We start from the raw sequence: 22,457 nt of genomic DNA, 5'->3' as shown, positions 1-22,457 counted from the left end.
GTACTGGGAGTGCTCAGAGTGTCACATCCTGCCCACACTGTGTCAGAGAACCGCCGTCTTCATCGTTGGTAAGGTTTTTTTTCACTTTTACTGTTTTCACTCACCGTGATGTAGGACTTTCGCCTTACGAAGAAATACTACAGAGCTATGCAATGCCATATCGATTCAAACTTTTGGTGACATAATTATCACTTACTTGCTGGGGTACCGTTGTGTCCTGCCGTGCAAGAAACAATACCCTTTTTACGCTAATTGTGTAACGGGTGGGGCATACAAGTCAAATTGCCACAGCAGGCTCTCCTGTTTGCACCCATGCAAATGAAAACAGCCTCTTTGACACTTGTAACAGTTTAAGTTTGTTTACATTTCGTGATGTTTAAAGTAAAACTTTCATGTTTTTATTTAGCATTGCGCCTGCACTTGTAGATGTGGAGGAGCAGAAAAACGAATATTCATATATATGATATAATAATTACATGTATTAGTGTCCTTAACTCTTGAATCTTATTTGTACTCCCCGACAATAAACACAAATGCATTTTGTTGTGACATTTGGTGGATTAATGTATCGACGGAAAGCAGCAGGATATTCCCACATGACACATGTTTCCACAGTTGACACTAGTTGCTGGTATTGACATGTCATGTCAAAACACGTGTCACAACCATCTGCAATCAGTGCACTTCCTGTGTACAGTTTGGCGTCAATTTCCTCTTTACGAACACACTTTTCTGCATCTGCACGATCAGGGAGGAACGTGACACGTGTCTGGCTCCGGCTCGATGACCTGTTACACGGTTCCTCTCTGACGGCGCTGATGTCCTATACAAATCTGGTAGGACAGATATTGTAGAGAATGTCACAAATCGGAGTGAAGCGGTCTGAGGCCCATGATGTACACACGTGGTCTACAGGCGGAGAAACCATTTGTTGCCCATTTGTGTAATAATTCCAGTCACGTTATGGTTGCAAGGGAAAAACGACGGCTACCCCCGACCTGGATTCACCAGTTTCCAAGTAACCTGTACCGTTGTCGGTGTCTGCTTCAGTCACATGTGTTAAATGCTGTCCTATACAGATAAAAGCATATATGAACGACAACACTACACGTTACCCTCATTTCATGCTTAAGTCGCTGGTTGCACACGTGCTATGGCCACTTCGTTTGCTCGTGGATGCGCATTGGTGTGTGTGTGTGTGTGTTTATGTTTGTGATTGTTTGATACGTCTACAGGAACATAACTGACGTAATCCTCTAACCTTCTTCTCCAGCAAGCAACCTCTTCTCCTGTGCGACGCCTGATGTCCTCAAGCTGCATATGCCCGTGCTCTAAAGTCGCCGATCTCAACAAAGAAGAACTGGATGAAGTCACAAGGAAGATTGGGCAGAGACTTTCTGTGGATAAGACCAACCTGTCTGCTACTATCAGGAAACATATCAGTGTCTGGGACGCAAGGGATTCCTCCCGGACAATAGGTGTCGTGGGGGTCAGTCTCATCATTGGAGTGATCTCCGGGATCATCCTGCTGGACATAGGACCTCTGTTCAGAGACTTTCGAACTCTCTACAAAGACTTGAAGACTTTGTGTGCTTCGAAGGTTTGAGTGATCTTTGAAGAGTCTTATGTAGACTCGTGTTTTCGGGTTTCACAAGAGCGTCTTTCGTCTTTGCTAGGATCGAATTTGTACTTTATATAAATATAACTGAAAGACTTGAATTGTTGCAGTTTGCATTGATTGTAAATTGATGCAGTATCAATCGTTTGGTCAATTCTTGTTGTCGCCCTCTCGTATTTCATTAACGGTCATTCCAGTTGATATATCATTAGATCTCGAGATAGATGTAAATTTAGACACACCAATACAATAAATCATTTCTGTCTCAATATGTCCCTCGCTCTGTACAATGTATCGAAATAAAATAAAATAGAGGCCAATCTCTGCAAAATACCCTGTCCGTCCTCACAGCAAATATTAGTTTGGTTTTACGCCGCTTTTAGATATACTCCAGCAGTATCAGGGCGGAAGAAACCTGAAATGGGCTCCCACATTGTACACGTTTGGGGAATCGAACCCGGATTCTCGTCGTGACACGCTTTAACCAGTAGGCTGCCCCAGCGCACCAAATAAGAAAAGAGAAACCCCGTTTCTTTTGCTGTACAATAAGGTACAGCGTTTATTGCTACAAGATATCGATACAAAATACTCTGTGTACAAAGATCAAGTATTACTGCATACCCTTCTGTATAATGGAAAAGTGATTCTGGGCATCATTTTATGCTACTGTTGTTGCGTTTTAAACCTGTACATTTACAAAATTATATGATGTTTCTATTTGTAATACCTGGAAAAAATCACAATCACATACATTTGTCATCATAGTTTAAACATTGTCTGGTTATTTGTGACCCCGTGACTGCATATATTGATATTTAATTATATAACGTATACTGTATGAAATAAAGTAGGGAACAGTTGGAAATAAAGTAGGGAACAGTTGTTGTGACGACATCTTGTATGTTCCCCTAAGAAACACCAGCTACTAACGTTGACACGACACAATGAGTAATGTCGTCCTCAAATACGAGAACACCTGCTCCGTGCTGACATTTTCAATACAACAAATCACCGGTAATTCTCCCAAACGTACTTCTTTTAACGTTCAACCACATTTGAACCGACGGTAACGGGAGACATAAACTAATTGAAGATGATTATCAAGTAAAATGTTACACGTACCGTATATACCCTGTAAACATACACATACACCAACGTTGATGTACTTGTTTCACACTATATGACCTTTTCTTTACAGAATTATGGTATAACTAAGGCCATGGCAACAGAACTCTTTGGTATCATTTTGGAAAATCTAAGGTGAACGGCCAAACTTCACGACTGATGTCATACTTGGAAAGAATATGGTCGGAGTGTATGGAAGGAAACACGAAGATTTATACCTATTATCATCAAATGGTTTATATTGTCATGGTTGAATTGGGGATAAAATCTACTTAGAAGGTTCAAATATTTTAAAAGCCATCAACTTTGGTTAATCAACCTGATACATTCAATTTTAAGGAATAAGAAGCATGGATCTTCCCCAATCTACCCCCACCCCCGCACTACTGACAACCCTTATGTTGAAAGGACGTTTTCACAGTACCAAACAGAAGAGTATTGTGCGTATATCGTTTCAATGCCTTTCTGAATATTCATACACAGACACCTCGAATATAAAGAGATGCACACTGAACCCAAAGTAATGGCCCCACTTAGAGAATAACAGTGGTAAATAATTCTATTAAAATAAATCATTCCTTGTTTCAACCAAAGTAGGGTGTATGCGGCCCCTTCATTGTTTCCAACATAGTTTCTCATTCAATTCATTAAGTCTTGTACGAATCATGTGGTTATGACCCGAAGTAAAAAATCTGTTTTCAATTTTTTATATTCGGCATTATCGAGATAATCGATATACTGATTTGACAAGACAGTATTTTCTTAATGTTTCAGAACAAGGACTGGACGTGTCCGCAGCTATCCATAATATCCATATAAAAATGCAAACACACAGAGAAGCACAACACCATTAATGTCGAGGAACAGATTTAACTTTTCTGAAATTCTAAGACTGAATTTCTCTTGTATCAGGTCAATCACGTTGTTCTCGTCAGTGCCGTTTTCCAGCTTGACGTCAAGAGCCGCCGTCGTGTTCGAGTCATCATCTACAACGACATAGAAGTAGCTATAGTGACACATCAACTTATGAATCATTCTTGTCTTGACATATAAAGTCCTGATCAACACACGTGTGTGTCTTTTCTTCTTATATTAAACACTAATAAAATCGTAAGTTACCGTCCCGCCGTCATATAGCTTTGATAGTGTTGAGTGCAGCATTAAAGAAGCAAGCAAGCAAACAGAGAAAGAAAGAAACAACAACTTCTCATGCCATTAGTAGGGTCCTGACTTTTCAAACGACACTAGCGCTTCAAATGACAGACAGTGTCAACTTTTGTAATAACAAAGTTTATTAGTCACATGAGACATCAGTGTTAATAGCCAATAGTTACTAAAATGATTCAGAGTTGATAGAAAATGAAAACAAGAAATATTCCTTCAGAAAGAAATGAATTAACATTCATAACCATTTGCTAATTTGAAGGCAATAGACTTAAACAGTTATCCTCAACCTATAGCAATGAAACAACGTTGCCGTGTCTGTTTTAGATCTACAAGTATGGTCTGATATTGAGGGTTTATGCATAAAAGTCGTAACTTTAAGAGTTAAGAAGAATCCGTATCGCGACTGAGAATAGAGAGAGAGTCCTAAATCATCACTTTTCATATTAACTGCAGATATTTGTTTGAGCAGTAATACAGCTGCACGATGTTGTTTGTAAACAAATCGAGTCCGGACCAGACAATCCAGTGATTGTCACCATGCGATACGATGACAGAGCATGTGTTTATGAATAACTATGAAATAGTGATGATACCAGGTGTTCGCGAAAAGGTGAGTGTATCCTGCCCTACCAGTGGCACCCATCATAAACATATGCTAAGTCTAGTCAATTGTTCACCTGAAATAATTCGGGAACGTATGGCATAAGTCAAAATAGGGAATTGCATCGGACATAATTTTTGTCACTGATACAAAAACTTTGGAAATTTCCTCCACACGCCTTCCAGACAACGTTTTGACAGCTTTACTGAGGCATTGATCAAACAATTTCTCAACAAGAGTGGTATGACGCTCTTTGAAATCCTTATATGTTTTAGGATTCCTGTGGAGTCCTTAATGGCATACACTGTATAATATTGTACTATGTTAACAGTACCTTTGAGCTTACGCGACAACCAACACAAAACACAACCCTTTAATACAAGCACTGGAAGCAGCATTATTGACAAATGTACGTTCGGATATACGAGAGACAGTCCAGAATCACGTTGTTTCCTATCCAGCCTAAGAAACATTTTGGAACTGAGAAAGCAAAGCTTTGAAGTTTCATTTCTTTACGCGTCCGACAGTTAAATTTCCTGAATGACATCTAAATAAGACAATTAACAAGCCAACGTCTATAATGATGTTTCTACTGACGTGACCATCGACCTGACGGTCTATAACGTTAGAGTTGTTAGCAACGAGGCCTTACTCTGGATCATACCCTTCTCGGACTTCTTTTGTTCCTTCACCCTGTATGTAGCGTTGTCATGGCGGATCTTTTTACGAATACTCCAGTACGTTAATCCGTCAGTCTGTAAACAATGGAATTAGACATCATGTTAACGAAGACCCACGATCATTGGGGTATAAAACACCCTAGTTTTATCCTTAAACACTGCACAACGGTTCATTAGCAGGGTGGTGACCAACCGTTTTTCTATTCTCTTACAGGGACGTTATGTGATCTTTTTCTGGAAACCGTTCATGTCGGTGTCTTGTTATATTTTGGATAATCCGTCTCCAAACAGTAAATAATGGAAGGTTCACCAAATCAGTAATGTGTTGTTTCATATCGTACATGCAGACATAAGAGTGTATATCCCAGTTTGTTTGCATTTACTGTTTTATGATTACCCCTTTATAAATGACAGGTGGCCCGGTCGTCTGAGGTGCTACAATTTAGAGTTGCGTCCCTAGGCACCTCAGAAACATCTGACTGTGGGTTCGAATCCCGGTTTGACGCGATTGGTTGTCTAGGACTATCAGTACTATACCCGTGATCGTTGGGTTCATAAAAGTAAAGTTGTGGGACCTTCACAACATCGGGTTCCTCCTGCACCACGTGGACTCTTTGCCATAACTGGAAGTGTTAAATGTGGTGTTTGACCCAACTCACTCACGCGTAGACACAGTCAAACTGCCGTCCAGTCAAACAGTGACAGCGGAGGGACGAGGATGGTGGCGTCACTCCAGGAACAATTCACCATCCTTTACACATAATGGAATACCTTGTTTTCATAACGAGTTTTGACGAATTTAACAGTTTGCTCAATTATACAGCATGAAATTATACAAGCACTATTTCAGCACACACCGGGAGTTCACCCAACAGGGGGTATAATCACTGAGACTATACTGTTCAGGGTTCACTACTTACAAATGTCCGGTCCGGCTTCTCCGTCATCAGGCTGACCGTAATGGCAACAATGGTGGTCACGCAGAGGACAATCCCTGAGAAATACGTGAAATGCACCTTGGAGACGACACTGGGCCTGTTGTCCACGTTGCCGCATCCAGGAGAGGGATACACGAAGTCCAGCACGAGGCGACAGATCCCAACAACTTGTCCTACTGCTACGCCCCAAAACGCACCCTTTGAAGGAAGAGGAATCTAATAATACCCTGTCAGCTCTTTATTAATTTTGGTTGTACAAGGCGTAGTATTTTGCTGATCTGATTTGCGTCCTTTACGCCGAGGGTTTACGGTAAGGCACAGTTGGTGTTGATATATTTGAGATGCTCTGTATAACTCACCAACAGTTTATCAATTGTTGATATTTCGTCATAAAAATTCTACAAATAAAGCTTTTACATTCACAACATAGTATTTGTCAATGTACAGACCTTTTCATTAATTCTCGGTACAAATATAGCGAGGATAAAGAGGGCACAGATAGGTGGCGCTATGTAGCCATTGACAGCCTGGATGTAGAGGAAGAGTTGTCCTTCCTGGGAAGACATGATGAGCGGAATCCAGCCCAGACTCACAGCAACAAGCACCAGAATAAACGCCCTGCAACAATGTATAAGTGAGTGAGTGGGTGAATGAATAGGGTTATATGTTTATCACTAGTCCAAATATCAGAAAGGGGCTCCACGCATACTGTCCATGTGGGGATTTGAGCTTTCTGCCAACACCACTAGTACTGAAGCCAGGATCTAACTGGTTACGGACGCTTCTTCTGTGTGATGTAAAACCATCCATTTGTAGGTAAAACCGATTTATGCATAGATGCAGTGTTCTTAACAACACGCCAATAGTTATCTTTCCGCCATGTTTTGCCTTGATAATACGACAGTGTCGCCGTAGCAGGTTGTATACATAATGTACAGACTGATCTTTTTATGGGTAAGCCATCTGTAGAACGGAACAAAACTTGGCTGCTTTTGAGATCTAACATGTTTCCCTTTCTCTGAAGCTTATGTTGTCCTAGTCTGTTTGTGCTGACTCAAAGGTTAGTCGCTCAACTGAATCATTTTGGTCTGATCACGTACATTCTCACTAGAGATGATGTAAAACATCTTATCTCGTGGCTTTACCTGCCGACGATGAGAAGCTCCCTTTCTTTAGCCGCTGGCCTCGCCTTCCTCCATAGGTCCATAGTGAACACTGTACCGGCACTGTTGAACACCGACGTCAACGAGCTCATCAACGCCGCAAGCATCACCGCCATCATCAAGCCACGCAGACCTTCAGTCAACATGTTACGTTGAAACATTATAGATACAAGTCATGTAGTGAGATCCTGTAGAAATATGCATGTTTTCAAAAAGAAACCCTCACTGAATGTGAAATATCTCTTGTCGGTTTGGTTAGGAATACTCCATTTCATATTCTTATAAATACTGAGAAATAAACATTAAACATGCAAGGAACATATGGCATACTGAACACTATTGAATGCATCGAACCACTGCTAATATATTCTCTCAAAGAGCCCCCTACTTCCCAACAAAATGGTCCCTAGCTATGTGAGGAGCTCACCAATGGGTGCAAGGGTGAGGATGAGCTTTGGGTATGCAATGTTGGAACATCCAGCCTCGTTCCCACACACCTCGAAACACGTGGCGGGGTCTGCGCAAGCCACTTCAGCTGAAATGTCAGGTCAAAGAATGAGGTATACTTTTACAGATAATTCATTGCATCAATGATTGAACACGGCGTTGTAAAGCACGGACACCAAATCAGCATAAAACAAACCCATGGTTGTGACTGTGAGAGCCTTTGGTATAAAATGACTGCCCGTTATACACAGTCACAGCTTGATAATATTCCACATAATGTACTCAGGACGGGACATACGCACGCACGCACGCACACACACAGACACAACAGACAGAAAAACAATCAAATCAACAAAAAAATAACAACATAGAATAAAACAAAACAACATCGGTCACGTTCCATCTACTCTGAGGAGCGATGACTGACTGACTGACTGAGTTTGATTTTACGCCGCAATATTCCAGCAACATCACGGCGGGGGACACCAGAAATGGGCTTCACACATTGTACCCCTGTGGGGATTCGAACCCAGGTCTTCGGTGTTACGAGCCAACGCTTTAACCACTAGGCTACCCCACCGCCCCGAGGAACGATGACAAACAATTAAAGCTGATGCTCGTGGCGGTGGGTCACTATTTCTATAGGTAAATACTGTAAAGAAGTAGCCCTCAGTTACAGCGAACAGAAAGTAAGAACACAGGCGCCTACATGTATAGAGGATCCTGCTGATCATGCCGGGGAAAATGATCAGGAACAGCGGTAGTATCTTCAGGTAGCCTGCAAACACTGTGGCACCCTTGGCGTGGGCCATGTTCTTGGCAGCTAGGGCTCTCTGGACTAAAACCTGAAACACAAAAAACAGCTGACTGTTACTAAACAAACATAAATTATCTAAATATATGAATGAAGGAATGAATACACTCCACGTTTCATCATAAGGACATACATCGTGTCTCTCTTTCTTGATGCAGGGCGGTGGGGTCTAATGGTTAAAGCGTCCGCCGTGATATTGTTGGAATATTGCGAAAAATCATACTCACTCACTGTAGATACAACAGTAAGCGTACACCAACAATAAAGTTATATATATTCTATCAATGAATGGCAATAACAAATGCGGTTTCTGAGACAATATATCGTACATACTATAATGCTCACAAGCATGACAGAAGAATATATGACTTTTGTTAATTCAATGGTAATTTTAAGTCAATACGTGTGTGCAATATGCAGTTATATGCCCACCTGGTCGGCACACCACGCCCACAGCGAAGCAACGGTGGACCTGATGACAATCCCTGGCCATGGCAAGTCGGCGTTCACGGGGTCCCGGAAGATATGAAAGGCGTCCGCGCGAGGCATCCCGCACGTGTTGTTCCTCGTAACATTGGTTTCAGGTATAGCATAGAAGTATTTGGAGTACAGGCCGTCAATCCCTCCCACTTGGACGAAAGCTGAAATTGAATATTTCGGATAGGATGAAAGAACAGTAATGTATGTTCAGAGCCTTCCCAGAAGTGTGGACTAACAGTGGTACCTATTAACTCTATCTGGCTAACCTGCCTCCATGTATAGGATGAGGCATATTCTACAATGGTTTCTTTGAATTGTACCATTAGGATTTGAATACAAAAGTGACATCAATACTGGCTTGTTATGGTGGGTAGATGTAGTCTTACATTTCAGTATATATCATATCATATCACTAATTGTAACAAAATGAATATAGTATCATATCACTAACTGCTATAGGTCATTATCATATCACTAAATTCAATATTATGGTATCATGTCACTAATTAGAATTTATATTATATCGTATCATTAACTGAAATGTAACGTTATTACTAAAGGCAATATTATAACATCATACTACTAATTTCAATGTTACATTAAATCACTAACTGCAATATTATGTTTTCATAAAATATTAATAAACTTATACAATATCACATGACTGAATGACTATTTATTTACCTATGAACCAGAACGTTAATGAACAGAGAATGTAATTTGATACGACCGTTTCTATTAGGGCGTTGCATGATATTAATATTCTTCATGTTTATTGTTGCTTAAAAATCATCTGCATATGTATATACAGTCGAACCTAGTTGTCGAATACACCGATTTCCCGAACCTATTTATTTGGCTACGAAAGTTTCATGTGTGATTACACTTTCTTCGTAAAGTACCAATTCTGGGTTTAGAACCATCCGGGAATTGAACATTGTTACACCTTTCCATAGGTTAGGTTAAATAAACATAAACTTCGGTTCTTTTTATGTTACTTGATATGTGTCGGGGAACAGTGACAGCATTGTAGACCTTTCCATAGGGCGAATTCGTACATGTGAACAGAACAGAAAGAATAAAGCAGACGCTTTCAAATGGTGACACCACATGCCACAGGCAAGACAGTGATGCAACGATGTCGCGTTCTCGTCTTGTCCTTCTGCTTCCTCGTCTCCCGTTACATCTGTCTCTTGTTATCGCTACATACACCTACACAAGATGATGCCCCCTCTAGGCCACAATAGTATATAGCTGCATAGTGAATAGAACACTCACCCATGATCGCCAGTGTCACGGCTCCGATTAACATCACTATAGTTTGAAGGGTGTCCGTGAACACGACCGCAGCCAGACCCCCTGGAACACATGGGATGATTCATGCATGACCATTATCAACGAATTTTCCAATGTGTGACAATGATCATTAAGAGTCTGCGAGTTGCAACATGTGTACAGAACATCGAATATATATATAAATAAGGACAAGACAACAAATATATATATATTGTCTGTTTCCCCCGTCCTACAGACAACTGGACAAGGCATATATACAGAAATGAACCAGAAGAGAAAACAACCAGTCACTTAAACCAACACCTGACTAACGCCTCTACCTCTATGCTGACAACTATTACTATTTGCTTCGTTATACGGGATGTTTTCGATAGGGAATTCAACTAGACTTGACTACAACGAAACAACAACTGTGATAGCAGATCGTTCACCACAAGCAGCCATTTATAAGTGATATTTCTCTGGCGCTTCAACTACTGGAGACGGGGCCAAGCATTATTCTGGAGCCTGGGTAGAGAGGGGGTTGGGGGAACATTACAGACGTACATACTCACGCACGCAAGCACGCACGCAACCAAACACACGCGCGCTCGTCGACGCATACGCATTTATACGACTAGATCTTGCGTCTGCCCGTCCACTCCAACAACACCCCAACTGCCTTAAGGACATGATCAACTTAAGAAGGGATTGAGTGAGTAGTATTTCACTCCACTTGTAGCAGTACAGAATTCCAGTCACAGAGTGAGTGAGTGAGTTTAGATTTACGCCGCACTCAGCAATATTTCAGCTATATGGCGGCGGTCTGTAAATTATCGAGTCTGGACCAGTGATCAACAGCATCTGAGCATTGATTTGTGCAATTGGGAACCGATGACATGTGTCAACCAAGTCAGCGAGCCTGGCCACCCGATCCCGTTAGTCGCAGTCACAGAAGTGATTTGTTCTGTGTTCATCGTTCGAGTACAGAGGGGTTCTGGAAGGAGGTTTTTCAACGGTCAAGTAGGGCGTGGCCAGATAAGTCATATATTCTTTTTCATTTTCTCCCATGACATGATGTACTGTCCACAACAACAGTATTTCACTATTGTACAGTTCCTTCTATGTCACGCTCAGAACGTATCTCTTAAAAGAGTAAACACACAATGACAATAACAGCAAACCACGCAGTCACCTCTCAATACATATATAGTTCAGAGATAAATCTATTCGGAGTACCTGCGCTGTCTGATAACCCAGAGTTGTAAATAAAAACCTTTTTGCAGAATATCTTGTGTCATAAGATATATGTATTGGGGAAATGACCAAGAAAATTTAAATGACATTTATGCAAAGGAGTGAACTATTTAAAACGTCTTTACTGTGACGTCGAAATGACTGAATCGTCAGATGTCGTTTATGGACGCTTGCGGGTGGCGCAGCAGAGATGGCAACCCAGTCAAGAATTCTGGGATATCATCCGGGTACTTGCGGGGTAAAAACAATAATAAAAGCAACAACCAGTCCCGAGGAATTGCTCTGGATCAGTGTCAGTTTAACGATATAACTGGTGGTAACTATGGCGTACAGTAATTATCAAGTTAAAAGATTATGGGGAAGGTCACGTCGATGAAGAAAACTATCATTACAATTAGTTCCACGCTTATCGTAGTTAGCGCAGTTAAATTATTTTGAACATTCCAACTCAAAAGTTCATACAAAATAGAATACCATTCTATGTGATTATGTCATATCTATAATGCTTCAATTTAATTTTCGATTCTGGCTAATTGCTCCGGGATGAACATACCGACAACTGTGTAGAGAGCGGTAACGGCCAGCAGTGGGACAATGGACAGATAGATGTTCCATCCCGCTGCCTGTTGAATGAATACGGCACCGGCGTAGATGTCTACCTGTAGAATGAGGCATGTGTTGTTTAAACGTCATTTCCCCATCAGATTGTTCTCACAAGAGAGGACATCATATTTTACTAATTTGAAAAGTGAACATTTGATCACCTCAGTAACCATATCTGTTGGGCCTTATCTTTCTAATTGGAATAGCAGGAGAGCAAACCAATTTTGCATGTCTGCTGTACATCAACAATGGGAGGTACCAAGAACAACGGGGGATCTGACAACTTGATGCTTCATTTGCAATTCGGAAACGAGATCCGCATTTCTGCATGCATGTATTTTCCCCTGCATCTCGTCAATGGCATCAGTGTCAAGTTTAATACTAACACACACACACACACACGCACGCACGCACGCACACGCACGCACGCACGCACGCACGCACACACACACACACACACACACACACACCGAGATAGAGATCAAACGAATAAACGTCACCCTTTCTACATATATCACTAACTGTCCCCAAATTGATACCCGAATGTCACAGTTACCTGGATATGCTATCTCAGAACTATTATTTCAAGCGGAGGAAGCGCGGTATTAAAAACGCAGTTCATGTTTCTCTGAATTTCGACACTTTCATACACACGTATATGTGACCTACATGTCATTGCTCTCAAGAACTCGTTTATGACAACCTACTTAAGGACCAAAACGAAGTAGAATAGGCAGGCCACTTCAATACTACTCATCTGTTACTCATACTGATCCATCAACTCCGCTGAATCATGTTTGCACAAATTGGATATGATCACCAGTTTGTCGTCGTCTCCCGAACGACATGGGACTTTGGCTTGGATCACGTTAGTTTCAGGTGAACGCTGCTTTTGCATGTGTTTGTGTCAGGTTTCGCCAATAGAGCTGGATATGCTTACCTTTTTGTAAACACTTCGTATCATCCCTATCTGATAATGATTCATTAACAAACACTCACTAGCCTACAGTTTGATGCATGTGTTTCGAAGCTAATATTTTGATTATGATTAATCAGAGGTGTGTTTTGTTCAGACTCCATTATCAACAAACCAGCTGATTACTGATGCGTTAGCAGCAACTAAAGGAACAAACAACAATACAAACAAACATCAACAAAACCAAAAAACGAAACAGACCAAAAAACCAAACAAACGGACTGAAACACAACGTTATCCATGAAATTAATTTGGTGTGGACTGACCGTAACATTATGTTTCATCCTCCTTGTGAATAGATCTACTTTGGTATGCAAAGTTTAACTTTCGTGTCAGTAAACATGTTTCATGCGTGTATAGCTCATATATTTACATCAGCACACACGTTTATACATCAGAAAGAGCGCTCCTATTCGTGAGAAGAATTCCAATTAGAATTCGACAGCGTATATCCAGTTGAAAATGACATTACCTCACGCGGAAGCAGACATTTGCGATTGGTTAATGATGGTACATCATAGAATTGTATATTTTAGGATAATTATATTGTTAAATACTGTGCAAAATCATATATTACCTAGCATTTTTAGGAATAGAGTTAATGAGTATGCCAGGTAAGAGTGATTCAAAACCTCTTTCAAGTGTGTTTACCTGGCGACTCGTATGTCATGGTACATGACACGGCAACTCCTTACACCTGTACGAACAAGCGTTCCCCAAAACATTCACATGGAAACCACCAGACCTCTTCAGATCGTCAACTGACCCCACCCCCCCCTCGTTACTTGCGAACCTTATACTTTTGACTTGATCTTCTGCAGATAATCGTCTGAGAAAATCAGATTGTGTAAACTACTATTTATCTGACGCTTCTTAAAATCACCAATTTTGTGAGACTCACTGTGTGAAAATATACTTGGTGTTGAGGCATGTCCAAATACGTCTGGTTAATATATCTAACAACACATCTAATAACTTGTTCTGACATTTCTAAATACGTTACCCATTTCTCAAATCTTGCAGGTCATCCAGGACAATTGATGCTCTCATACCATTGTATAATGCAGGTCTTTCGGAGTAAAATTAAAGTACTCCTTCAACCTGTCCACCAGCGATAAAGCAAAATCTTAACTGAAGGATACAATTTCAGTCGGTTTGACAAAGATTAGCTCAAAGAATATATGGCGTATAAGACAGGATCGTCTGTATTTTCTCTGGTAGCAGGTGGCATTAAATTGTTATTATCGCAAATTGCCAAGACAAATAGCTAAACGTAATCATAAGACATCTTTGTTCGATGCAGAAACCATTTTACGATAACGTAAAACACGTGTTGATAAGTCACTATTCAATAACGACGATATTAGATCCGTATTCTGAACAGTGGGGTGCAAGCTGTAAATACACGTTAAGGCACAGCCAGATTCTACACCACATCCTAGACGGATATATCATCTTACAAAAGATCCAATAAAGGCTGTGTGTGAGTGAGTGACTGGGGTGTGTGCGGCTTCTCTCTCTGGGCTACCCAACTATCAATCTGTGGAATACAATATTGAAGGTTATCTTGCCTAAGATTAACACGACGGTGTACTTACCGATATAGAGATGACTTACCGAACACTTCGTAATGACATACAGAATCAGCGCCAGCACGCTCAGATAGGGACGTAATCTGTTGCCACCAAACCGTTTCTGGAGATATTCAGGAATAGTAAATATCTGAAAAATGTGAAAAACGTGATTAGTTGATCGGAAAGGTCATGCAGTCTGTCTACAAAATGGAAAAGAATAGCATGTATTGGGAGCATGTAATCAAACCCATTGGTCAAAATGTACCTTCGTGACATCCGGTACCGCCATACATGTCGATGATCTATCTTCAGTTTGCCTACACTTCTCATGAAGAAATGTGTACCAGCTATTGAGAATCGCTAAAAATGAATTGTTGACATTGGGCGTGTCAACTTCACTCCAACGGAACGTTCTCGCTTATGTAACGAACATTTTCAGAAATGTTTGTATTTCTGAAAGTATTTGCACTTGTTAATGCTGAAGATAGGATGAGGACAGTCTGTCAGGTCAAACGAAGATCTTGACAAAATATAGTAACCGAATGCTGGCATCCCGATCAGAAAAGATGCCAAACGGTAAGCTAGGCATTAACAGACTTTTAGCTAGCTCAGCTACTGCAAATTATGCTTTGATATATATGTAACCTTCTGTTATAAATATGACAATATTTGTTCTGTTTATAGATTTTAATGCTAGATTTAATATGCACGTATCCTCTTTGTATAGGTTTTCGGACGCATAAGAAACATTCACTGTTTTCTCCTTCATCACATGTACAATTAGAAAACATCTCACGGTAATAAACTTAATCCGAAAAAAGCCATATAGCTGCTTGTTACACAGGTTGACCGTGAAAAGAACCAAACGGTGTTAATGATATTCCAAGCATGTTTTCACGCTTTCGAAAAAGAATACGGTCAATGCAACACAGGCAATGACCGAAAGAAGCCACTTGAACACAGACATGGGAATGCTAATCGTGACCTGGCTGCAACTGTTTTACCGTCCCCAGGTATAGTGTTAATGTCATCAGAGTTTATAGACGCCAAGGGTATCACCTTGGCCTACATAACTAAGGGTCCTTACAGGAAATATGTAGGTTATTTTAATGAAATGGTGTAGTGTTCTTTAGCAAGATTAAATCCATACATTTGTTGAGGGAAAGTTACAGCTCTTGTTAACACGCCGATACGATGAGTATCATTGTGCGTTCCCCCAAATTTTAAGGCACCATATATTTTTCTGCGCCCATTCTATACATTTGTTCATTGTCGTAAGAGGCGACTAACAGGATCGGGTAGTCAGGCTCCGCCAGTATGGCCACAACAATCAGGAACGACAACAACACGGCTTCTTGGTAAACGGTGGTTTTACTTAACACCGGATGTAGGGTTAACAGAGAGGCGAGCAATGGTATACGATGTACAACTAACTACAGTTATACTGGCGTGACCTCTTCTTTGTTTTCCCTTAACTTTTACCTTTATGGAAAGTAGTAATATGGAACACTCAATTAAGTACCCAAAGAAATTATGTTGCAAAATTAACTGTACCAGCAAATTAAACACATTACATGGGGGAACTTCACAACGTACAATTACAAGTTCACGTAAAAGTCAGCAAATCTTGCTGGTAGGCGCTTCCCTCGTGACGGATGTCTGGGAGAGTGGTCATCAGTGTGGTCACTCTCGCGAATGGGAGAGTCATCGTTGGTTATCTGGGGTACAGACAGCTGGTCAGGGGTCTCAGGCAGGGTGTTCTGGGGTACAGACAGCTGGTCAGGGGTCTCAGGCAGGGTGTTCTGGGGTACAGACAGCTGGTCAGGGGTCTCAGGCAGGGTGTTCTGGGGTACAGACAGCTGGTCAGGGGTCTCAGGCAGGGTGTTCTGGGGTACAGACAGCTGGTCAGGGGTCTCAGGCAGGGTTATCTGGGGTACAGACAGCTGGTCAGGGGTCTCAGGCAGGGTTATCAGGAGTACAGACAGCTGGTCAGGGGTCTGAGGGAGGGTTTCTCAGGAGACTGGTGTTCAGGCATATCTGGATGTTGATGTGCTGTTTATGGTAAATGAATCTCACGTTGGACTTCTGGTAGAACTGGTGTAGGGTATACAGTGGTAATTTGACCATCATCAGAGCCATTGTCAGTGCAGTTATGGGGGTAAGTTGGCAATTTCAGACCTTGATCGTCAACTTTGTAGCAATCGGACAGCTTCACCCGATACGATGTACTTCTGAGCTGGTTGCCTGTGAATTTTCTTATGTTGCACCATGTATCATCAATCGAAACAACTAGGTAGCGTTTCCTGGCGTTGAGTTTGGATCCGTCATCAAAGAGATACACAAGATCACCAATACATATGTTGGTTGGGGAGTAGACCTTTCCTCCTGGGAACTTGGAGTGTTCGCTATGCGGGTGGTTGCGAAGACGCTGTTGATGCTGCTTTGTCACAAGATCTCTGTCAGACACTGGTAACTGCGCATTGGAGAATTGATCCCTTTGTGTCAACATTTCTCTTGAGGACATCCCTCTGGATCTTATGCGGGTGTTGAGTCTAACGACAGCTAACAAGAGTGTCAGAGGGGTGCACTTACCACCTAAGGGGTCCTGGTGCAAGAGTTCCTGTTCAAGCTCCTGTGTGGCCCTCTCTGCCACAGGGTTCTTGTTAACGTTCTTGGATCTTCCAACCTCTACAGCTAATCTGTGGCGCCGTAAGAGATCATCTTTAGCTAGAGCAGTGAAACCTGGAGATGGATCAACACGTACCACAGAGGGTGGACCATCCAGAGGTCTAAGTTCGAGGCACATTTTGAGCAGAGCATCTCGCAAAGTAAGGTGTCTATCGTCGTCAATGCATGCAGTTGTGTAGGTGATTACACACTCGCGTACCACAAGTATGAGTTGGCGTTCCCGCTTCATGGCATCAGCGGCGAAGAGCAACCCGATGGCTTCTGGGGGGTCGTTGCTTGACTGGACGTGAAGGTAGTGTTGTACCTTCGCAAGTGACGAACAGGGATGGCAACTACCGGTCAAATGGTCGATAGCTTTGTCCATGTCTAGTGCGTAGAAGTAACGATGCATTACTTGTTTTAGTTGATGGCAAGACGGATGGTCAAGCCGGATGTGGATGGCCGTGAGGAGACATTCTAATACTGTTCGTGGCACTATGATGCAAGATGTTCGGAACGACGAACAACAAGAAGACCATCTTTGGCTATTGTAGCTACGTTGAGATAGCGTTTCACATCCTTCACGGTACGGTAGTCTGTTTCTTCGATGGCCGTGTGCCTTGTGTGAAGTGGGCATGTGTACGTCGCAAATCAGGACATTCTGCCTGAAGTGCCAACCATGCGGCACGACTGGTGTACGGTAGTTTGGCATCGCCTTTCATGATGTCCTGGACACATAAACGTGAAACAACAGAGTCTTCGGTCCTCTGAACAAAGGAGCAAACCTGGCACGTTCGGTGGAGGCATTCTTTGGCATTGTGGCTTGCGAAGTCTGACGGGATGTTGGCAGAGCCTAAGTGGCGCACCGAAGCTTGGTAGCGACTGACACCAGAGAGGAAGGTAGATACCCTGAGCCTGGCGGAAAACTCTCCGCGACAAAGCTTCTCAAATGCCTGGACATAAGGCTTACTGTCTGCCAGTATGTAGGCTCTGTGTTGGGACTTTATGATGTAAGGAGAAAAATGTTTAACAGCCACGGCAATGGACAGGGCTTCAGTCTCACATGGTAACCACGTGATCTGGCGACCTCTGAATTTGGCGCTAAAAAAGCCAGCCAGCTGTGGCTTCTGGTTGCGAGTGACATATAAGGTTGCTCCGATACCATGTCGTTTCACTGCCCCATCTGTGACAATCCACAGTTGATCCTCTGGTCTCGGTAGGGTAATGGTCCTAGCATTGGTTAGGGCCTTCTGAGCCTGATCGAATGCTGATATGAGGGGGTCAGTCCACTGTATGGTGTCTTGTGATGAGAGGCCGGCTTGAACATCATCTAGTGGGGCAATGAGTGAAGCACAGTGTGGAACAACCCTTGCGAGGACTTTGTACGCCCCAATAAAGGAACGTAATCCGCGCGCCTTGGTTGGAACAGCACAGGAGGAGAGGGTGGCTATTCGGTGTGGACTGGCTTTGATGGTGCCCTCTTGCCATATCCATCCTAAGATGGTCACTGTCTTTGGTCCAATGAGAGTATTATGTGCTGCGAGGCACAGATTGTTTCGTTAGAGGGCATTTAATACCCGTCGCCAATTGTGAAGTAGGTCCTCAAGGTTATCTGCACTGCAGTACAAGTCGTCGGCGAGTTTTGCAACTACACCCTCCGCTAACAGATCGCCCAGTACACGACACATGAGTTCTAAGAGTCTCTGCTTGGCGTGCTGATTAAGATGTATTCTGTATCTTGACTCCAAGGTATGTCGCAGTTGACAGACGAATCATATTACCTGTGTCACCACAATCGATAGTTATGTTGGCAAGCCGGTGACCGTAGAAAGCAGTCATCGATGGAGAATGTCCTACCTGTATCCGCAATACGGCAGCCTGGGGTGCGGGTCCGATAGCACACTGCAACTCCATGTCTTCAAGTTCTTCAGAGATGTCACTGTCTGGAGTATCAAGGATGTCAGCTTTTCTCCGTTTGTCATGGTCCGGCAGAAATGAGCATTGAGTCAGGAAGTGTTCTGTGTTGATTCTCCCCTGCTTGTTTGTACAAAGGACAAACTTTGAGAGGAGGGGATGATCTGGGCTTGCAACGAGATGGTTGTTGGTGAGTCGACCTTGAGTTGAACCGGGAGGCCGCGGACCTCATAACCTTGACTTCCTCTGTGGAGTGAAGCTCATCTTGAGGGATGTTAATGCTTGTGAAATCTCCGGTTTCAAGGAGGCTAGCGTTCTAGACCGAAGATCCGTACCGTACCTCTGTTTGACCAGACGCTGCAAGTCCTTGTGCATGAGTTGAAGCCAGGTAAGTACAATGAAGTTTTCCAGGGATGGAGAAATTTCCTCGTCTTCTTCAATGATGACATTGTGGTGGGTAATTCCTCCATTACGAACGAGTAAATTGTCCTCGACAAAGGCATTTAGTCTCTAAAACAGATCCTCTGGCCGTTCATCTGGTTGGAGTTTAATGTCAGAAAAGTCTAAAAAGTGGGCACCAGTGGATTGAAAACCATAGTCAAATATGACGTTGATATCAAGTGATCGAAAACCGAACGATGCACGCACGTGTGTTGTGTCCGTCACCAAACTCACTCACCTATGTGTGAAATGCGGGCTATACAGACTTGTTGTAAAGTAGCGCAGGTAGACGTGAGTATATTGTAAGCGCTGCCACCACGCCAGTATGGCCACAACAATCAGGAACGACAACAACACGGCTTACGGTGGTTTTACTTGACACCGGATGTAGAGTTAACAGAGAGGCGAGCAATGCAATACGATGTACAACTAATTACAGTCATTCTGGCGCTCGCTGACATGGTTGACACATGTCATTGTATCCCAGTTGCGTAGATCGATGTTCATGATGTTGATCACTGGACTGTCTGGTCCAGACTAGATTATTTACAGACCGCCGCCATATCCCCGGACAATTGCTGTATGCTGAGATAAAACAAACAACAAAACAATACAATAACTCAGTAGTGTGTTGAGACATTTAAAGTTTAGTCCTTAGAATGAACTTCTACTAACTTGATTAAATTCAAGTGTAACCTGTACATGAAAGATTTCAGACTTGCAATAACAGAGTCGTCAACTACCCAGTATTTTTCACGATTGGGTAGATTCCTTGTCAAATGACCAGAATCAATGGACACGCAGAGTCAAGATATTATTGACTGTACCTCTGTTCTCATATTGCAGGGGTTTAGTATTGAATTCAACAAAGTTGGTTTAACATTTATGATCTTTGCGTGGAATCAAATGTTTCATCTGTTTAACAAATGTGTCATCAGATTTGATAATTTTGTTTTCCATTTAAATACAAGATTATGTCTCTACTAATCTATAGAGATATCAAGAAATATTGTTCTTCGTAATATAAATTATGGAGCTGACTGTATCTCTATCTTCGTCGAATGGCCAAGCCAAAACAAAGCCCGATGTAGAACTACACCGGATACATGCAGTACAACAAAGTTAGGTTTCTCATTGGTGTCACCCAATGTAGTATGGACGAGCCACTGCAGAGTCATTACTCTTCAAGACCCATGAAGGTCCGGGTTAGAATACTGATCTTCAGTAACCCATGCTTGTCGTAAGAGGCGACTTACGGGATCGGGTGGTCAGGCTCGCTGACTTGGTTGACACATGTCATCGGTTCCCAATTGCGTAGATCGATGCTCATGCTTTTGATCACTGGATTGTCTGGTCCAGACTCGCTTATTTACAGACCGTCGCCATATAGCTGGAATATTGCTGAGTGGGGCGTATAACTAAACTCACTCATTACTCTTCAAAGTGACACACTTTAAATCCCCATGGTCCCTAGTATGGTGATCTACCTTCAGTTGTTGGCGATCAATAGCCCATTTTTACATATATGATTGTATTGTCCAAAATAGTATTCTACTTGTGAAGATATATGCTAGCTAGTTTTAACTCTTTTTGTGATAATCTAGTTTGGGGTTTACAGCTTCAGCTTGGGATCTATGACATTTAGCCAACAAAAAGAATGGACTTTCTTCTGATTAAAGCTGTTTGAATGCAGCCACTTTCAAATAAAATAAGGGACTCCAAAGAATTCAGCGCAGGCTGGTCGTACTGTTAGGTCCCGGTGTATTGACAAAGTAAGTGTTCAGATTGCCGTATTGTAGATCTTGCTGTTGCGTTACGTCATCAGTCCATCGTTTGCCAATAAGGTCTGGGTCGTTATCCCAAAATTAGTTTGTCTTTGTACTGAACAGATTTTTGTAGGATGCACTCATTGGTAATATTGGAGAAGATATCACAGCTAAACTGTAGTCTGATATTGCTGGCTGATAGGAAAGTACTTATCTGCAGAAATCCATGTGTAGTTTGCAAATACATTTCTTTGATCGGTTTGGTCGTGTTTGGCGATGTCGCTATAGACGTCAAATTATTGTTAACCTGATTTCAACTGATGTGGCGGTGGATCTGTTATGATGTTTGGTACATCACTGTCCCTGAACAAACCCCAGTCCACAGTCCACAGGTAAGTGGGACCACAGACTGGCATGCTTTCTTCTCCCGCTTGCAAGATGTCAGGGTCGACGTTTTGTCTTTCGGGACAACACCCGTGCTCCTTTTGTATGAATCGTTAGTGCTCACATCAAGCAGTGCAACATCCATAGCATGTCATGGAAAGCAAGCTCCGACATATTCCCCACTGAACACAGGGAGACGTATGCCTCAACGTATTACACCTCCGACCACTTTGGCTGAACTTGGTCATGCGCTGCCAGAGGAGTTGGACAGATGTATGCCTCCTCGAGTTAGTGAATGTTTGTTTAATGCATTCAGCAAACATTCGGCCTACCTCCTCTTAACATAAAACCCCCTCCGGGCGGGACCCTTGATTTTCAATTCTATCTGTAAATGTCAAGTAACACCTCCCTGCGCCGGCGGATCTTACGTGTGTACATGTGCACAGGTCAGTTACATAATATATCTATTTACAATACCTGACTGACATGATCAGTTAGAGAGACGGTCTCCAGTCTAGGAGACGGACCAAGATCATCGACAGAAACAGACGGATTGTGCGGCTACTC

The 22,457-nt window shown here is 42.4% G+C and overlaps 1 protein-coding gene across 3 annotated transcripts in view; it reads right to left on the bottom strand.

Moving 5' to 3' along the window:
- Positions 1-2,147: 2,147 nt before the first annotated feature.
- The window catches only part of LOC124264884 (sodium/myo-inositol cotransporter 2-like), a 54,214-nt gene continuing 33,904 nt past the window's right edge, over positions 2,148-22,457 (bottom strand). For 2 of the 3 annotated variants that reach the window (XM_046699672.1, XM_046699666.1), the window contains exons 5-15: positions 14,762-14,866; positions 12,119-12,224; positions 10,312-10,392; positions 8,986-9,194; positions 8,449-8,584; positions 7,720-7,827; positions 7,275-7,425; positions 6,579-6,747; positions 6,112-6,327; positions 5,164-5,266; positions 2,148-3,729 (exon numbers count right to left, since the gene is read on the bottom strand). In XM_046699672.1, coding sequence (XP_046555628.1) covers positions 3,542-3,729; positions 5,164-5,266; positions 6,112-6,327; positions 6,579-6,747; positions 7,275-7,425; positions 7,720-7,827; positions 8,449-8,584; positions 8,986-9,194; positions 10,312-10,392; positions 12,119-12,224; positions 14,762-14,866 — 1,572 coding nt within the window. In that variant the 3' untranslated portion in view covers positions 2,148-3,541. Of the gene's footprint in view, positions 3,730-5,163; positions 5,267-6,111; positions 6,328-6,578; positions 6,748-7,274; positions 7,426-7,719; positions 7,828-8,448; positions 8,585-8,985; positions 9,195-10,311; positions 10,393-12,118; positions 12,225-14,761; positions 14,867-14,983; positions 15,056-22,457 lie in introns of those variants that run through there. The other variant, XM_046699680.1, reaches the window with a different exon arrangement.

Source organism: Haliotis rubra, unplaced genomic scaffold (genome assembly GCF_003918875.1).
Source record: "Haliotis rubra isolate DU_JTF1 unplaced genomic scaffold, ASM391887v1 Scf121, whole genome shotgun sequence".
NCBI lineage: Eukaryota > Metazoa > Mollusca > Gastropoda > Lepetellida > Haliotidae > Haliotis > Haliotis rubra.
This window is presented reverse-complemented; position numbering and strand designations above follow the sequence as displayed.